At 47.6% G+C, this 16,774-nt stretch overlaps 1 protein-coding gene across 1 annotated transcript in view; it reads right to left on the minus strand.

Moving 5' to 3' along the window:
* The window catches only part of Tom1 (target of myb1 membrane trafficking protein), a 36,065-nt gene that overhangs the window by 18,361 nt on the left and 930 nt on the right, over window positions 1–16,774 (minus strand). Inside the window, exons 2-3 of the mRNA XM_057754065.1 lie at window positions 4,317–4,401; window positions 726–804 (exon numbers count right to left, since the gene is read on the minus strand). Coding sequence (XP_057610048.1) covers window positions 726–804; window positions 4,317–4,401 — 164 coding nt within the window. The remainder of the gene's footprint in view (window positions 1–725; window positions 805–4,316; window positions 4,402–16,774) is intronic.

Raw genomic sequence — 16,774 nt, forward strand, 5'->3', positions numbered from 1 at the left:
CGTTGCTACTCTATAACTGTAATTTTGCTATTTTATGAATCATAATGTAAATATATGATGCAGAGGATATCTGACATGTGACTCCTGTGAAAGGGTCATTAGACCCCCCAAAGGGGTCATGACCCATAGGCTGAGAAGTTTCAGAGGTCCTCCAGTAGGAATCAGAGACAACTTGAGTTTTCCCTACTAGTAGGCGACACTAGGACTCAAGGACCAAGCACTGGCCTTCTCTTCCTATACCTAGCCAGAGTTGCTTGTGCTTTGCAGGGTAGTAGGACCATCTGGATCTAAGTACCACCATGGTAGAGGCTAGGACAGGGTGTTCTCCTACCCACTCTTCAGCCAGAATGTCCTAAAGACAGGATGGATGTCTGGTGCTTGGCCCATGTTGGCCTGGCTCAGTGCTGTGGCCAATGCTGTTCTTAGATATTGGCATTTGTTTTATGTTCATTTTTCAGGGTGCAGTTTTAGAGGGTTGTGGTTCTGGTGTGTCTACCTGCCATGCTAAGGCTAGGAGCTCCTTCTCAGGTCTCTTGCTTTGCCATCCACCTCTACTAGCACTGTGGATGGGAAAGCAATTTCCCCATGGTGCTTTCCTTCCTAGTCCTCAGACGAGAAAACCACACATGGATAGGAGCCCCAGTAGACCTAAGTAAGAAGAAGCAGCTTTCAGACCATGATCCAGCCATGGGAGCGATTATGGAGGGACAGACAGACATACTCACCGTGAGGGCCAGCATGACCTCATGGAAATTTTTATTCCCCACGATTCGCTTCTTTATTGCTCGGAAGGCATCTTTGGGGCTGGCAAAAAAAAAAAAAAAAAAAAAAAAAAAAAGAATGGTGGGCATAGGTCATAGGTCTAGAACCCTCTTCCCCAACACAGGAGGCTAGACATCCACGTTCAGGAGACTCTGCAAAGCTAGAGTGGGTAGGATCTTCCCTCCTGCCTCTGCATGATCTGTGTGCCCTGGTTCTGATCACACCAGGATACTGTTGCCCCACTGTGGCCTTCTCAGGAAAGCCTGATCCCAACACCATGTAGACCCTGGGCCTCCTGTCATAGACTCATGTTGGGCAAGGTGTGAGTGCCTGTCAAAATTACAGACTCCTAGGCCTCAGCTGAGAGTTATCAGAACTCAAGAAGGGGGGAAGTCCCAGAATTTGCTATTTGTCATGTACCTCACAGCTCTCAGGGCCTTCTGGGTGTTGGTGTTAAGGACAAATGACCACAGGGAGAGTGTTCTAATCCCATATCTTAGATAGTTCCACTATCCACCTTTCGGCCAAGTCTAGCCAAGCACCTGTGTGTGCATGTGCGCATATACACTACTTCCAAGGGATCTGGGATAACCAAAAGAAGAATCAGTCTTGAGGGAAAATGGGGTAGGGTCTAAAAGACTCTCAAGGAAGTAGTCAACCCTAAAGGATGGGGAGGACAAATGGGAGGATAGCCAGAGAGAATGGGTTCAGTGCAGGGAGGGCTTGGTGGGGAAAAGCTGCTTTGGAAGGACAAAGGACAACACAGTGTAGAGGTGGAGGGCCAGGAACCTGGATGTGCCTACATACAACAGGTGATCAGAGGGAGCCTAGTGGCCTCCTGTCCTCCCTGTTCCATCTGCTAACTATTCCTCCCTAGCACTGCCAGAGCTGCTCTGCCCTGAAGGCCTCTGTGGGACCCTGCCCATGGTCCAAACCCAAGGGAAGATCCACGAAGCCTCCAAGGAGTTTTCCCCTCTAGTGTGTCTTGTCATGGAACACCAACCTATCTGGGCAGAGAAGACAGTTCCGAGAGAGCAGGCAGGCAATGTCCTTTAAACAGTGTCTTTCAGAAGAGCTGGCCCACTGCAGGTGCCCTGGCAGAGGGCTTTGAAGTTTATTCTGACTCTGCCTGTCTGTCAGGCTGACCTTTAAGGGCCACATGGAGACAATATGGGACCCTGGTAAGGCCCTCAGCAGAAGTGGAGGCAGAGGCACACAGTGCAGAGGCCAGGGCAGTACAGGAGCCCGTCCGGAAGGGTGGCAACAGTCTGCACTCATAACCTTAGACAGCTCCTGCTTTCCCTGGCCAGTTCCAGAGGCACCTTGACTTCAAGAGTCCTTGGTGTCGCCAGGCGGTGGTGGCGCACGCCTTTAATCCCAGCACTCGGGAGGCAGAGGCAGGCGGATCTCTGGGAGTTCGAGGCCAGCCTGGTCTACAAGAGCTAGTTTCAGGACAGGCTCCAAAACCACAGAGAAACCCTGTCTCGAAAAACAAACAAACAAACAAACAAACAAACAAACAAAAAAAGAGTCCTTGGTGTCAGACTCTTTGGTGTCTGCTATATTGTTTGGATCCTGAGTATCCCCCAAAGGCCCATGTGTTTGAAAAATGTTTTCATGCTCACAGTGGCACTGTTGAGACACTACAGAAATGTTGAGGTGGGGTCTAGGCTGGGGGAATAGCTCAGTGACAGTGCTTGTCAAGCATGGAAGACCTTGGGTTCCACCCCAAGCATGGTAAATAAATGGGGGGGGGGCGTGATGCTAGAACCTGCTGGTGGTCTGTGTGCCATCAGAAATGTGACTTCTAAGGGCACTGTGGAACCCTGGTCCCTGTCACTTTTCTTTGGCTCCTTGGCCATGAGGGGTGTGGTTGTAGCTCATTACACATTGTTCATGGTGCGTAACATCAAGACTGTGAGGCAAAATAAAAACTTCTGCTTCAGCTCCAAAGTGAATTTGAGGCTAGTGAGACCCTGTCTCAAAAACAATCAAAAAACAAACCAAACCGAAAAAAATAAATTTTTTTCTTTACAAGCAAATATCTCAAGGAGATTGCTATAGTTATAAAAAGGTGACTGACATAGTTGCTGACTTGTGGACCACGTTAGTATTTGTAAGGTACTTATTCCTACTTATGGAGTGGCATGGAGAAAAGGGGGCAGCACTGGCAATGGGCCATGAATGCACAATAACACAGATAAAGTGTATGGCAATGGTATGATTTCAATGAAGACATAAAAGTTTAGATAAGATTAGTGAGGCCAAGAGTCATGCCTGTCATTGCCTACTGCTGGATCCTCAATGCCCTGTGCTCAGATGAACAGTGACATAGCCAATGAACTCTGAATACAGTGCTTTCCAAGTTACCATGGAGATGGGAACACTGCCTGCTAGGCCTTTTCAGAGGCTCAGTAAGCATCTCTGCCTTCTGTCTTCTTTCCTGGTGGTCCTGACACCTGCCCACTTGCATCCCACCCTCACTAAGGTCTAGATGCAGATGTGGGAGTGAGTCACACAGCACAACTGAGGTCTCCCTGTACTTCCCACTGTACTCCCTGTCTCCTGACTGGGAGAATGTTCCAATTTACTAGAGCAGAGGCTCATCCTGCTGTACTCCCTGTCTGCTACGGCTACCCACACTCCATATTCACCCTACTTTCTACTTAGGACTTAGCCTAGAGTTTTGGCAGTTTGAGTAAACGTCCTGGAGAGGCGATGTGATTGTCTGTGGTCCCATCACACAGCTGGCTTGCATTAGGTAGAGGAAGACAGAACTTTAACACCTCACCCACAACACACCAAGTGCTCTGGCTGGGCTCAGCATTCTGAGTAAATGCCAGGGCCCCAAGCTTGGTGGCCTGTAGACACCCATTTTGACCTATAGCTCTGCTCTGCTTCACCGACTGCCCTCTCCACGCCCCGGAGGCCCTGCTGCTCTCTAGCCTTAGGAAGAGAAAGTGAGGAGACCCAGCTGTCCTAGGACCCCGGCTCTCAGCTGCAGACAGGCACCAGGATCTCCAGCTGGCTTTGTCCCAGGGAGGTGAGGCACCAAGGCTGGGGCTCCAGATCTGTGTGACATCTGGGCACAAGTTCAGAGATACTGTGTGTGTGTGTCACAGGACGTAGGGGCCAGCTGGCCACACATTGTGCCTTCATTTTTTTTCCCCCTGAGACAGGGTATCTCTGGGTAGCCTGGTTGTCCTGGAACTTGTTCTGTATACCAGGCTGGCCTTGAACTCAGAGATTTGCCTGCCTCTGCCTCCTGAGTGCTGGGATTAAAATTGTGGGTCACCACCGCTTGACTTACACTGTGTCTTTGAATCTACCTGGTGAAGGCACTGGACTAGATCATGGTCAAAGATGTTTAAAATGCCATGTTGTTGTCTAGGCTGGGGCAGGACACTGCATAGCAGGATTAGACTTTGTGACCACAACAGTGGGGGGCTAGGTAGGTCACAGATATGAATCAGTGCTAGTGTGTGTGTACAGTGTTACAGTTAGCTGTCACAGCCCGTACCACCCCCCACACCCCTCCTTCCCAGGGCCCTTACCCTTCCTCAGTCTCGTTGATGATGTCACAGATCTCCATGTTGAGGGCCCAGTCCTCGCTCTGTAGGGAGCCATCTGTAGCTTTCTCTGTGAAGAAACTATGAGTCACAAATGTATAGGGAGTCCTAAATAGGCAGACCAAATAGTGGAGAAGGGAATAGATAAGACAGAAGATAGTGAGTGCTTGCTTTCTGGGTACCCAGGTTTATACACTGTCCCACTTGTCACTGGATTGTACCAGTTATGTGAGGCCAGAAGTGTCCTAGCTTGTTCATGGGTAATGAAATTGTGGCTCAGAGAGTCATAAGTACATAAAGGGGGCCGAGAACTGAGGCAGGCCTGGCCTCAGAGGGCTTGTTTGTAATAGGGCAGCAGAGACCATGTATTGCTTTATTAGTGTAGGCAATACACAACTCTTCACTTCATATTATCCTTTGAGTTGAAAGTAGTCACATGGTTTAAAACATAAAAAATTACAAAGAAGTATTCAATGGGGAGAAATTGTCTCTACCTCAGGTCTCATTTCTATAGGCTGCCACACATGACACTCACACTCTGTCCCACCTTCTGTCATGCCTGGGCTGGCAAAGCAAATGCATGCATTTTTATCACATGTAAGCGGTGGCATGACAGTTTCTTCTATTCTCTCCCGGATGGGACCTGGCTTTCCATACCACCATGAGGCAGTTCCTCTCCATAGATTGGGCCAATGTAACAGTCTCAAGCTCAGGCAATGTTCAAATGGCATTTTCTCAGAATGGTTATGAATGTTGGCTGGGGATTATTCTGTTCCTACTGGGGCCTGAATGCTGGGTCTCATGCATGGCAGGCAAGGCTTCTACCAATGAGTTGCTTTCCTAGCCCAATTCTTCCTTTTAAATTGATACAAAAGTCATAACACAAAATAACACCTTGAATTGTGTAATTAGCTGGTACAGTCATAATGCTGTGTAACCACTTCCACCCCTCACAGTATTTTCATGCTAGGGTGATCCTTGGGGTAAGCTCTGATGGGTAGGTGAGCATGGTGGCATGCATGCATAATCTCAGGATTTGGGAGACAGAGGCGGAGGGACTGAGTGTTCTAGGCCAGCCTGGTGCTACACAGCCAAGTCCAAGGCCAACCTAGGCTACATAATAAAACCCCATCTCAAAGAGCATCAATGGGTGTTAAGTGAATGATGAATCCAGGAACAGACAATGTGAGGGCTTTCACCAACCCTTCACACATACACTACCATGTCTATTATTCACATACAACACTCATACTTTGTTCTACCTCCTGTCAGGCTCGGGCTGGCACAGCAGATGTATTTTTACCATAAGTAAGCTGTATGATAGGCTAACATTCAATATTCAGAGGGTGAGATCCTTGATGTCTGCCCAAATTCCTCTCCTCCTTAGCTGCTATGCTGTCTTTCAGACTCTGGCTGTAGGTGGTGTACTGCTGATCAGCCAGTTTGGCTGGTAGTGTCACTTGTCACAGGGAAGACTATCTTTATTGCTGGGTGGTGCTGACAGCTTACCACTGCATAGTTATTTGTAAGCCAGGCCCATTCCAGGCACTGAGATGTCTGGTGGACAAAATGGTACAGTTCTCACCCCATGGTATCTGGAACAGGCCCTAGTATACTCTCAACAGCACGAGGAGAGGATGAGGGTGATCTCCATGTGACCGAGTGGCCCTGCTCCTTTCAGGGTGCAGCAATGCCCCTGATGGGCTGAGTAGGCAGCCTTCAGTTTTACCTTTGGTTCCTGCAGACAGACAGATGCTTGTGTGGCCCAAACATACGACAGGAGGCTGAGATAGAAGGGCAGCTTTGCCACTGGCTTATGGCCAGGGGAGGAAGACAGGCCTTTAGAGGGCTGCAGACAAGCCTGTTCCTTCCACAAATATCTACTGTGTGTGGCTTTTGTGCTCCACTTCTCATCTTGAGGCCAAGTGTCCCCTTGAGCAGATTATGACCTGCTACAGACTGCCTGGGAGCAGGGGCTGCTTAAACATGAAAACTTGCTCCCCTTCCACAAGCTATACTCAGTCAGATGGCCAGCAGGTACCGAGTTATCCTTGACCTCAGAGCCATCTCTAACAATCCCACCTCCCAAGTCCGTATTGTGTCTATTCTCTTCTCGCTTCCTCCCCATGTCTCCCCCTTCCATGAAAATGACCATGTCCTTCCTGTGCCTCACAGCCTTCCAGGGTTTCCTAGTCTTTGTCTACAAAACCCTTCTGTAATACTTTAACCTCTTGAGCTATATACTATATAATCACCAGTGTAATTAGCTAGTTATATAAAACACAAGATTTAATTGTCACTCCATGAATTGTATACTACTACCTCATCTCACCAGTGAGGAAACCAAGACAGAGGGGTCAGTCCCTTAAAACAGACACCCAGGCTGGCCACAGTGGTGCTCACCTTTAACCTCAGCACATAAGAGGCAGAGGCAGGCTGATCTCTGTGAGTTGGAGATGAGCCTGGCTAACATAGCAAGGCCATCCAGAGCTAGTCAGATCCTCTCTGAAAACATCAAAGCCAAAAACCAAAAAACTCAGAACAAAAAACAAAATACCAGCCATCTTATGGAAAGGGGTGGCTGAAGAAGACAAAAACAAAACAGCAGCCATCCTATGGTGAGGAATGGCTGGTCTTTTGCAACAAACTCGCCAGGTTTGCCTTGCTGCCTGGCTCTTACTGGGGTCAGGACATTCCAAAGCATCCTCCTGACCTTCCTGGGGCTGTGTACTCTGCCCTCCCCGAACTCAGTCTTTCAAGGGCCTCTCAGCAGTTCTGCTGCTGCTGGCCACTGACACACCCTGGTAACTGAGCACCTTCTTCTCCTGGGGAGAGAGCTGAAGTTTCAGAAGAGACATAGCTCTGTGGGAAGGCCAGAGGCTGGGGAGGGAAAGCTGGGAAATCACAGGTGGTTATGAGGCAGGGGCAGAAGTAATCTAATTAGTGTGGCAAGGGCACCAGCAAAGGTGAAGATCTGGGTGACAAGCAGAGGGGAAGGGGACTATGACCTAAACATAAGGGGGAGAAAAAGAGGAGGTGGGGGCAATGGTAAGATCATCTGAGCAGTTTAAGTGGAAGTTAATGAAGGAAGGCCTAGTGGGTCTGCGCAGGCCACTGCTTCTCAACCCAGGTCTTCTGGGGACTGAGTAGCTGCAGACTCCTGAACTCCCTTCTGACGTGTCCTGTAAGTGTGGAATCTGACAACACAACAGTGGTGTCATGTTTTGCTTTTAACCATGAAAATAACTTGCTATTTTTTTTTTTTTTTTTTTGAGACAAGGTTTCTTTGTGTAGCTTTAGCTGTCCTAAAACTAGCTGTGTGGTTCTGGGACTTGAACTCACAGAGATCCACTTGCCTCAGAGAGCCTCCCAAGTGCTGGCTGTGCACCATCACTGCACAGTATAACTTGGCTGGGTGGTGGCACACGCCTTTTATCCCAGCACTTGGAAGGCAGAGTCAGGTGGATCTGTGTGAGTTCAAGGCTAGCCTGGTCTACAGAGCAAGTTCCAGGACAGCTAGGACTGTTACACAGAGAAACTCTATCTTGAAAAACCAAAACTAACAACAACAAAACAAAAAACCAAACCAAACCAAACCCCACTAACCTGGTTACTAGCTCCTAGAGCACAGTAACTGACTCCTTCACCTCCAGCTGCTGGGAGGTGACCTTCCAGGGCTGCTGGGCAATGGCTCTTGTCTCCCAGTTCCTGCAGGTCTCTGCTGTCATTAAGGGCTTGCTAATGCTTAGGGATAGCAGTCCTGTGGTCAGCAGTTTGTCCTGATGTAGGTGTGTTCTGTCTAGAGGGTCCTTTGTCTCTTATCTGGCACAAAGGGAACACTCCTCCCTTTATAGTGACTTGATTGGGCAGTGGCCTGGACCTGCTGGCCATAAACAAATTCACCTATGGGCCGAAACGAGCAAGTTCATGTCTACATGTATCAGATCAGGTTGAACCTGCCCGCTTCATGGCAGTGTGGCTTCTCAAATCAGTTGTCTCACGTCAGGTGAAAGCGGTGATGATCATCTGGGTCTGACTGCAACTTGGGCCAAAGGAAAGTAAGGAGCCACAGCCAAAGGTCATGCACTTGAGTGTGCTCCAGGCAGTTGCTAGGTGCCTGCCTGCCATCTGTTCATCGTCAGTGCTGATCTACAATCTCTGGCAGGACAGCTGCCCTCGTGGTACCACAGGGGTCCTGCTCTTCTGTCTCTTGGAACTATTCTGTAGGTGCTCAGTAGAGCTACAGACAGAATTACAGCTATGGACCATTGCTTTCCTGTTGCCACATCAGTGGTCTTCTCACCTGCACAGGTCAGAAGCTGCCAAATCTCTTATGACAGGATAGCTCTGGACCAGGTGCCATCAACTGCTCAGGCCTGGACTGTCGCTCCCATGTCCTTTTCCTCTAATGCAATTCTAAGCAGCACACTTTTCTGTTGAAAAGTTATCTGTAGCTTTGCTACAAGGGTCATAATCCAAACTCTTCAGAGAGTGAGGAAAGCAGTCAATATCGAATTCTACCTTCAGAACCCTTTCTCTTTCACATTCTTGGGTCCTACCTGGAGGCCATCCTTCATGCAGTCAGACAGACAGTTCACACATACATGAAACATAGGACTGAGAATGTCCTGCACACAGTGACACTCACTACCTTCAGAATAGGCTAGAACAACTGGGGGAACAGAGAGGTCTGTAACTTGTTCACAGATGCACGATTGGTAAGCTGCAAAACAGAGATTCACACTCCAAAAGGTCTCCTCCTCAAACCCACTCACTCTTTTTTGTTTAGAGAAAGAATCTTGTTTTAGTATTTTATTGACACTCCTGGAACTTCTTCTGTAGCTAAGGCTGGCCTGGAGCTTTTTTTGTAGAGAGAAATGGCTTAGGACTTACTGTGTAGAGAGGATTGGTTTGGGACTTACTGTGTAGACCAAAGCTGGCCTTGGATTTACTGTGTAGATAAGGTTGGCACAGAACTTACTGCATAGACAGGCTGCCTGGTGCTCACTCTGTAGGCAGGGCTAGCCTGGGATTCACTCTATGGGTAGAGCTAGCCTGGGACTTGTATTGGTCCTCTTGTCTTTGCTTCCCACCTGGATTACAGGCTTAAAAAGACCTGTAACCACTATTACATGTCTCCCAAATGCCTTGTAACAAGTCTAGGCTCTGGAGGAGACATTGGTGAGCAAGGCCAACAAGGTCCTGCCATTAGCAAATGTATAGTCCAATGGAGGTTATGGTGGGTGAGGCAGACAGTGAGACTGAGTCAGCACATAGGCGGTGGGGCTAGGAGGCAGAAGAGGAAATGAGTCTGCTAATCCACTCCCCACCCTTACTCCACCCACACCGACCATTAACCATCTCCTCAGCTAGCCTCTTCCAGTACCATGAACTCACCAGAAAACAAGATCAAATGACCAGCACTCACGAAGCAAGTGTCTGTGCACGAGCTCCATGACCCTCCCTTTCCTGTGTCACCTTGGTGGTGTGTCAGTCAATGCTGAAGACAGGCAAAGTCTGCTTGCTTGCACTAACCCAGAGAGCTGGCGGCTTGCCCTGTCCCCTGAAATCTATACTACTACTTGCTCAGCTCATAATTCTCCAGGTCCACACTCTGGGTGTCAGAGAGGAGAAAGTTCTTGCTTGTTTGTGCAACAATGTGCTGAGTCTCCATGCTGCCAGGTGTTTGGTTCAGTGCTATAGCCTGGACCTCCTTCTCCCAGTACTGTTTGCTGCATTTCATACCTCAGCCTCCATGCTAATGACAGAGTAGAGCTTTGGTAAGGACAGTATTGAGATTTCAGCCCAGATTTCTTGATAGGTAAACAAGTGGTTTCCTGTTGCCAGAGGCAAGTGGATTAGGATTCCTCTATTGGGACCTAGGGCTGGCTTTCCTACTGGCTATGCTGTGGTACCTATAGCATGAATTTGAGCGTCCTAGGCTTCCTGGAGTTTGACAGTCAGGACCCAAGCGCTGGGATGGTCTGAACCTTCTCATAGCTCAGCTTCCTAACTGCTGTGTCTGGGCCTTATGGTTCAATTCTTCTGGGACTGTGCCCTTGTCACTTAAGTCAGGTCCTAGGCCCAGCAATAAGGTCAGGTGGTCTTCTGGATACCTTGAGTCCTCTCTGTTTGCTCCTGCACTCAGTGGGCTACCAGCATTTTGCACAGAATATAACTCTTAGTAACTCTCCAAGAACCCAGGTTTGGTCTGTCTGTCCTTTGCATTGGAGTGTGATGCTCCTGGAGGCAGGTTAGAACTCATGAGTCTCCCAGTTCTCTATGGATGACGCCTGCAGGACCTGTTTGCAGTGACTGGATGGTGATGAGGCTACATTTTCAGCATTGTTACCTGTACAGCACTTCAGTGAAGAGAAGCACCACCTCCATTTGACATTCCTTGATCCCTAGTAGCTATTCTTCTCTTCTCCCTCCCTTCCCCTCCCCTCCCCTCTCCTCTTTTATTTATTTATTTATTTATTTATTTATTTATTTATTTATTATACAATATTCTGTCTGTGTGTATGCCTGCAGGCCAGAAGAGGGCACCAGACCCTGTTACAGATGGTTGTGAGCCACCATGTGGTTGCTGGGAATTGAACTCAGAACCTTTGGAAGAGCAGGCAATGCTCTTAACCTCTGAGCCATCTCTCCAGCCCCCTCTCCTCTCCTCTTAGTGCTTTTTCATGACAGGGTTTCTCTGTAACAGTCCTAGCTGTCCTGGAACTCACTACGTAGACCAGGCTAGCCTCAAACTCACCTGCCTCTGCCTCCCAAGTGCTGGGATTAAAGGTCTGTGCCACCATACCTGGTCCAGTTCTTTTCTTTTCTTTTTTTTTTTTTTTAAAATATTTATTTATTTAGTATGTATACAATATTCTGTCTGTATGTATGCCTGCAGGCCAGAAGAGGGCACCAGACCCCATTATAGATGTTTGTCAGCCACCATGTAGTTGCTGGGAATTGAACTCAGGACCTTTGGAAGAGCAGGCAATGCTCTTAACCTCTGAGCCATCTCTCCAGCCCCTCCAGTTCTTGTCTTAATCTGCCCTTTGACCTAACATCCTTGCCCCTAATGTAAATTGATTCTGGACATAATCCCCACACCAGCACCATCCCAAGTGAGCCCTGGGATGCAGGATAGTTGTGCCAGCCACCTGGAAGTACAGCGTGGGCATCTACACATGGTTGTAACTCATCTGCTCACAACGATACTAGGGCTCAGTGGACACCTGATATATGACATTCGTGAGAAGAGGATTAAAGTGTGCATGTAGAGCATGCCATGTCCACTGAGTACAGTTTAAGCACCAAACAAATATTACCCACTAATGTCAGTCATAAAACCATAGTCCAAAATTTCAAGCTTTTCCATAAAAAATTCTAAAATCATACAGAATAGCCAACTTTTTTCCCCCTCTGTAGCCAGCAAGTTGTCTTGAAGCTTATTTTCCAAATGAACAATTCTTTCCAGACCCAGACTGGGAAGTTCTATCAGTGTTGAAACGCCCTTTCTTAAAACCCTGGTTGTCTCTCCCTGTCATTTTTTTTTTTTTAAATCATGGCCACGAAAGAAACTTTAAAATACCTTATGGAGGGTACTGCTTCCTCAGTCCACATTTTTCAAGTTGATGTAACCACAATTCCTTGCTGAGAAACTTTTGGTTAGACAGAGGAGAGTTTCTTAAGCTGTTTAGGCAGGAGGGTTGGTAACATTCTCTACCCCACTTGGGATTGTGCAAGATGTGTGGACAGTCTGGGTATAGAAGGTAAAGACGGTGCTGGGATTAGTTAGGTTTCAGAGAGATGGAAGAAAGACTAGAGAGACAGTTTGGTTGGTTATGTGTTTGCTGTGTTTATTTAGACCTTGTTTCTGATCACCAGCACCATGTAAGAAGCTGAATGTGGCGGTGTGTACCCAGTGTACAACACTGGGGAGGCAGAGACAGGAGAATACCAGGAGCTGCTGGACAGGTAGTCTTGCTGAATTGGTATACTTCAGGGCCAGTGAGAGAGCCACTCTCAAAAAAAGTGAAGAGCAATCAAGAAAGACATTTGACACTGACTTCTGACTTCTACACACATTCACACAAGTGCACATGACACTATGCATACACATATGCATGCATATACCATGCAACCCATGCATACAAAATAAAAATAAAAGAGAAGACTGGAAGAGTCTGCAAAAGAGAGAGAGTGTGAGCATACAGATATCAGTGGGCTCATTGATTTAAGGCATGCACACCTATGACTGTAGAGGCTTGGCAGGTCCAAAATCTCAAGTCAAGTGAGAATCAGCAACAGATGTGTCTGTTGGCAGTTTCTCTTGCTCTGGGGATGTCAGTCTTTCTAGGAAAGTCTTCAATTGATTGGGTTAGGATCATATACATTATAGAAGGCAATCTGCGCCTGTCAGAGTCTACTATTTCATTATTAACCTCATCTAAAACTTAGCTTCACCAGGCTGGTGAGATGGCTTAGTGGGTAAAGGTGTTTGCTGTCATGACTTCAAGGATGTAATTGTGAAGGATAAGGTTAAATGAGTGAGTGAGCCAACTAAAGGAACACCTATGAAAATAATAATAATAAAGGAGGTATACAGATACAAAGGTTAAAAGGCGGCAGATGAATGTGACAGTGTGAGGACCTAGATCAGGACCTCCTTCATCAGAGGGTTAAGAGTTAAAAGTATCCCGAATCCCTGGGCTCCACACTGAGGGCTTTAGTTTAGCTGCCTAAACACTACCCCCGGAGAGCAGAAATCCAGGACTTTACTTCTCAGTGCTCCATGTGAGAACAAAACCTATTCAGCAGCTGAGTCCATAGCCAGGTTGTGCCCTATCCTCAGGAGAAGCTGCTCCACCCTACAGCTTGAAACCTAACCTGCCTGTGAACAAACATGCTGCCACCCAGGCAGTGACTGCTCATATCCCAGGGACACAAAGACCAACACAAAAGCTGCACTGGAGTCTGGGCCCTGCACTGTTACCTTAGCTCTGCCACTAAGTGTGCCTAGGAACAGTGACACCACCAAGGGGAGTCCCCATGGTTTACAGCTGTGGATTCCTCTTGTCTGGCAGGCACCAGGCCAAGTGCTTCAAATGCCACACATTACACAGCAATCCTACCTGACAGGTGTTATTATTAGCCTCCTTTTGCAGACAAAGAACTGGAAGATAGTAAGGTTAATAACCTACTCCAGGTCACAGAGCTATTGTTCTGACTCAAGGTCACCTTGGGCCTTACTAGTATTTGTCCAGCCAAGGCAAATCCTTAAGTAGACACTGTTTTGAGATAGGGTCTCACTACGTAGACCAGGCTGGCCTGGAACTCAGAGATTTGCCTGCCTCTGTCTCCTGAGTGCGGCATTAAAGTCATGCAACACCACACCCCCCAACAAGAATAACATTTAATGGTACATGGAAATGACATGAACTCAAATTCCATGGCCCATTTAGTTTTATTGGAGATGGCCACGCCCATTCATTTACCTATTATCTCTGGCTACTCTTAGGCAATAAGTGCCTTGTTTAGGTATTTAACAGAGACCATATGGCCTTCCTAAGCCTTGAGGATTGGCTATGTGGTCATTTGCGGAACAAACCTGGTCTAGTACACCCTGTCAATTGATGCAAGAGTCCTTTTTCATCAAGAGAGGGCAGGGGAGCTCATTATAAACAAGATAGTGGGCTCATCTCTGACTTCCTATTGTAATACCACCCTGTCCCTCTGTGCCTTGTAGTGGGGGCTCCTTTGTGTTTCATCACAGACGGGGATGGGAGAAATAGGACTGCACCAGTCAGCAGTAGACAGAGAATGATACCATCTCTTCTAACCCAGCCCAACGACCACAACATGGCCTAGCCTGTGGGTTTCTAGCCCATCTGCTCCAAAGGATACTCAGAGCCCTGATGCTGATCATTCACTTCTGATTCCTGTCTACAGGTCCACGGGTAGGCTTTGGAAAGCCAAGGACAGCTCTAACCTGTGTGGGTGTGTGTCCCCTCCCTCTCTCCTCAAATAGCCTGGCTCACTGGCTATGTTCTCCCTTTAATCTACAATAAACTTTCTCCTCCACCATGCTTAGGAGCAGTCATATCCTTTTTTTTTCTTTTCTTTTCTTTTTCTTTCATTCACCCATTCACCTTAGCTAGGTGCTAAGACAGTAGGAAAGGAAGGGATAGATAGCTCCTGACCTCAAGTCGAGCCCAGTTTGAGGGCAGACTTGCAGGGATAGTGGTGCATCAGTATGGTGGAGGTGGAAACAGTAAATTACAGTAAGGCAGCAGGAGCTGATGCTCCTCACACCCTCTCACTGTGCAGGCACTTTGCAGAACTGGCTTTTTTTTTTTTTAAATATTTATTTATTATGTATACAATATTCTGTCTGTGTGTATGCCTACAGGCCAGAAGAGGGCACCAGACCTCATTACAGATGGTTGTGAACCACCATGTGGTTGCTGGGAATTGAACTCAGGACCTTTGGAAGAGCAGTCAGTGCTCTTAACCGCTGAGCCATCTCTCCAGCCCCCAGAACTGGCTTTCTTACAACCACTCTCAAGCAAGAGTTTAAGTTTACAAACCAAAGCTCCCAGAAAAGCTACACAAGGCTGAATGTCTACAACTCTGTGGTTGTGGAGAGTGGAAATGTTGCAGATCTCGAGACCAATTAATAGAAAACTGTGTCCACCAACCCAAGAGTCATTAGCTAGCACCTGAGACGTGCAGCATAGATTTTTGTGCTTTGAGGTAACTTATTTGCCTGATTTCTGGCTTGCTTTGTTCTGCAGCGACAAAAAAATATCATGAAACCATTTCCCACATTGGAACATGTTATTTGGGGTGATATGAATCTGTGTTCCTGGGTCATAGCAATTCATATTTGGCTCAGGGATAAACTATCTCTGATTTCCCTTGAGGTGAGAGCTGTGTTTTGCCTCTGGGAAGCACAGGGACAAGAGAAAAAAAGAGCAGAGATTGGAGGAGGAGTTAGGAAAGGCCTCGGGGAGGAGGTGATGGTGCCCGTGCTCTAAGGGATGAGCCCAGCTCACACAGAAACAGACCAGCAAACATCAAGGTGTCTGTGAATTGTGAGGCCAGTAAGTTCCTGATTAGCACCATTTAGTGATGCTGTCTTCTTATGCTGACCATACAAGACTCTCCTTTCAGGGCATGAAGTCAGACCTGAGAAGACACCATTTTACTCCTGTAGCAAGGAGGGGCCTAGATTACAGGAATATAAGCAGCTACCGCCTGGTTGCCGATCATCATGGCCAGCCAGGCCCACTGTACAGGTGCAAGGTCTTTAATACCTGTAAGCTGGTGGGGGAGAACTGCTTGAGTCCATAAGTTACAGGCCAACCTGGGCAATACTGAGACTGTCTCAGACAGACAGACAGACAGACACACACACACACACACTTTCAATCTCCAGTACTTCTGTCTACATATGGATGAGTACAGCACACTGATATTGCTATTCAAAGTAGGGTACTCTATGTAGTCCAGGCTGAACTTGAACTCAAAATATTCCTGCTTTAGCCTCCTGAGTGCTGGGATTATAGATAGGCCTGCTCCACCACACCCGGCTTTTACAGCCTCTTCAGTAGACCCAGAAGGTCTGTTTCAGTTGTGTTATCAATTCACTGGACTTTTGGGTTTCAGTCATCACCATTTTCCCTTTTTAGAACTCAGTTCCTCCCCTCAGTAACAGGACTGTGCAGATTGGTAGTTTTGTTTTGATACAGGGTCTTATTCTGAAGCTCATCCTGCCCTGAAACTAGTCCAGATAGCCTGGGATTTGGTGGCAATCCTCCTGTCTTAGTCTCCCAAGTGCTAGGATTATAACCTCTGGTGGGAGGTTCTAAAATTTGTGGTCTCCCAGCCAACTGCAAAAAAGCACTACTGGTAATCCCACAGCTGCCAACCTGAATCTCGGATGGGTCCAGCCTATTCTGACATGAACCCCAAGGCAGAGAGAGCCCAGCAGTGATAATTAGTCAGTGCGCTGAGGTACTGATGTAGCAGCATTCTGCCTGTCCAGAAGGCAATCTTTCAGGGCAGGAAGAGATGTTGAATTCTGAACAACTTTAAGCATACTGAGCCCAAATAAGCTTCTCCAGAAAGTCTCAGGACTTTGTGGCTGGCTTTTCAGACCAGACTAATTTGCTGTGAAAAGGGCTGCCTTCTCTTTCCAGGTCCCAAACAAGGATTCACGATGGGGCTTTTGAGAAGCACCTGGGTTTCAGACACTAGCAGTCTCCTGCAGAGAACTGACGAGAACCTCAAAAGAGCCACTAATTGCCGCAGTGGCGGTTACAACACAGAGCTGAGCTAACGACTTCGGGGAAGCCTTGGCTGCAAAGGCAGGAAGAATGCAAAGAATGATTTAACCAAAAGATCCAGTCTTCCCAGTCTGGACTCAAGGCGAAACGCCACCA

The sequence above is a fragment of the Chionomys nivalis genome, chromosome 21, assembly GCF_950005125.1.
Source record: "Chionomys nivalis chromosome 21, mChiNiv1.1, whole genome shotgun sequence".
Classification (NCBI taxonomy): Eukaryota; Metazoa; Chordata; class Mammalia; order Rodentia; family Cricetidae; genus Chionomys; species Chionomys nivalis.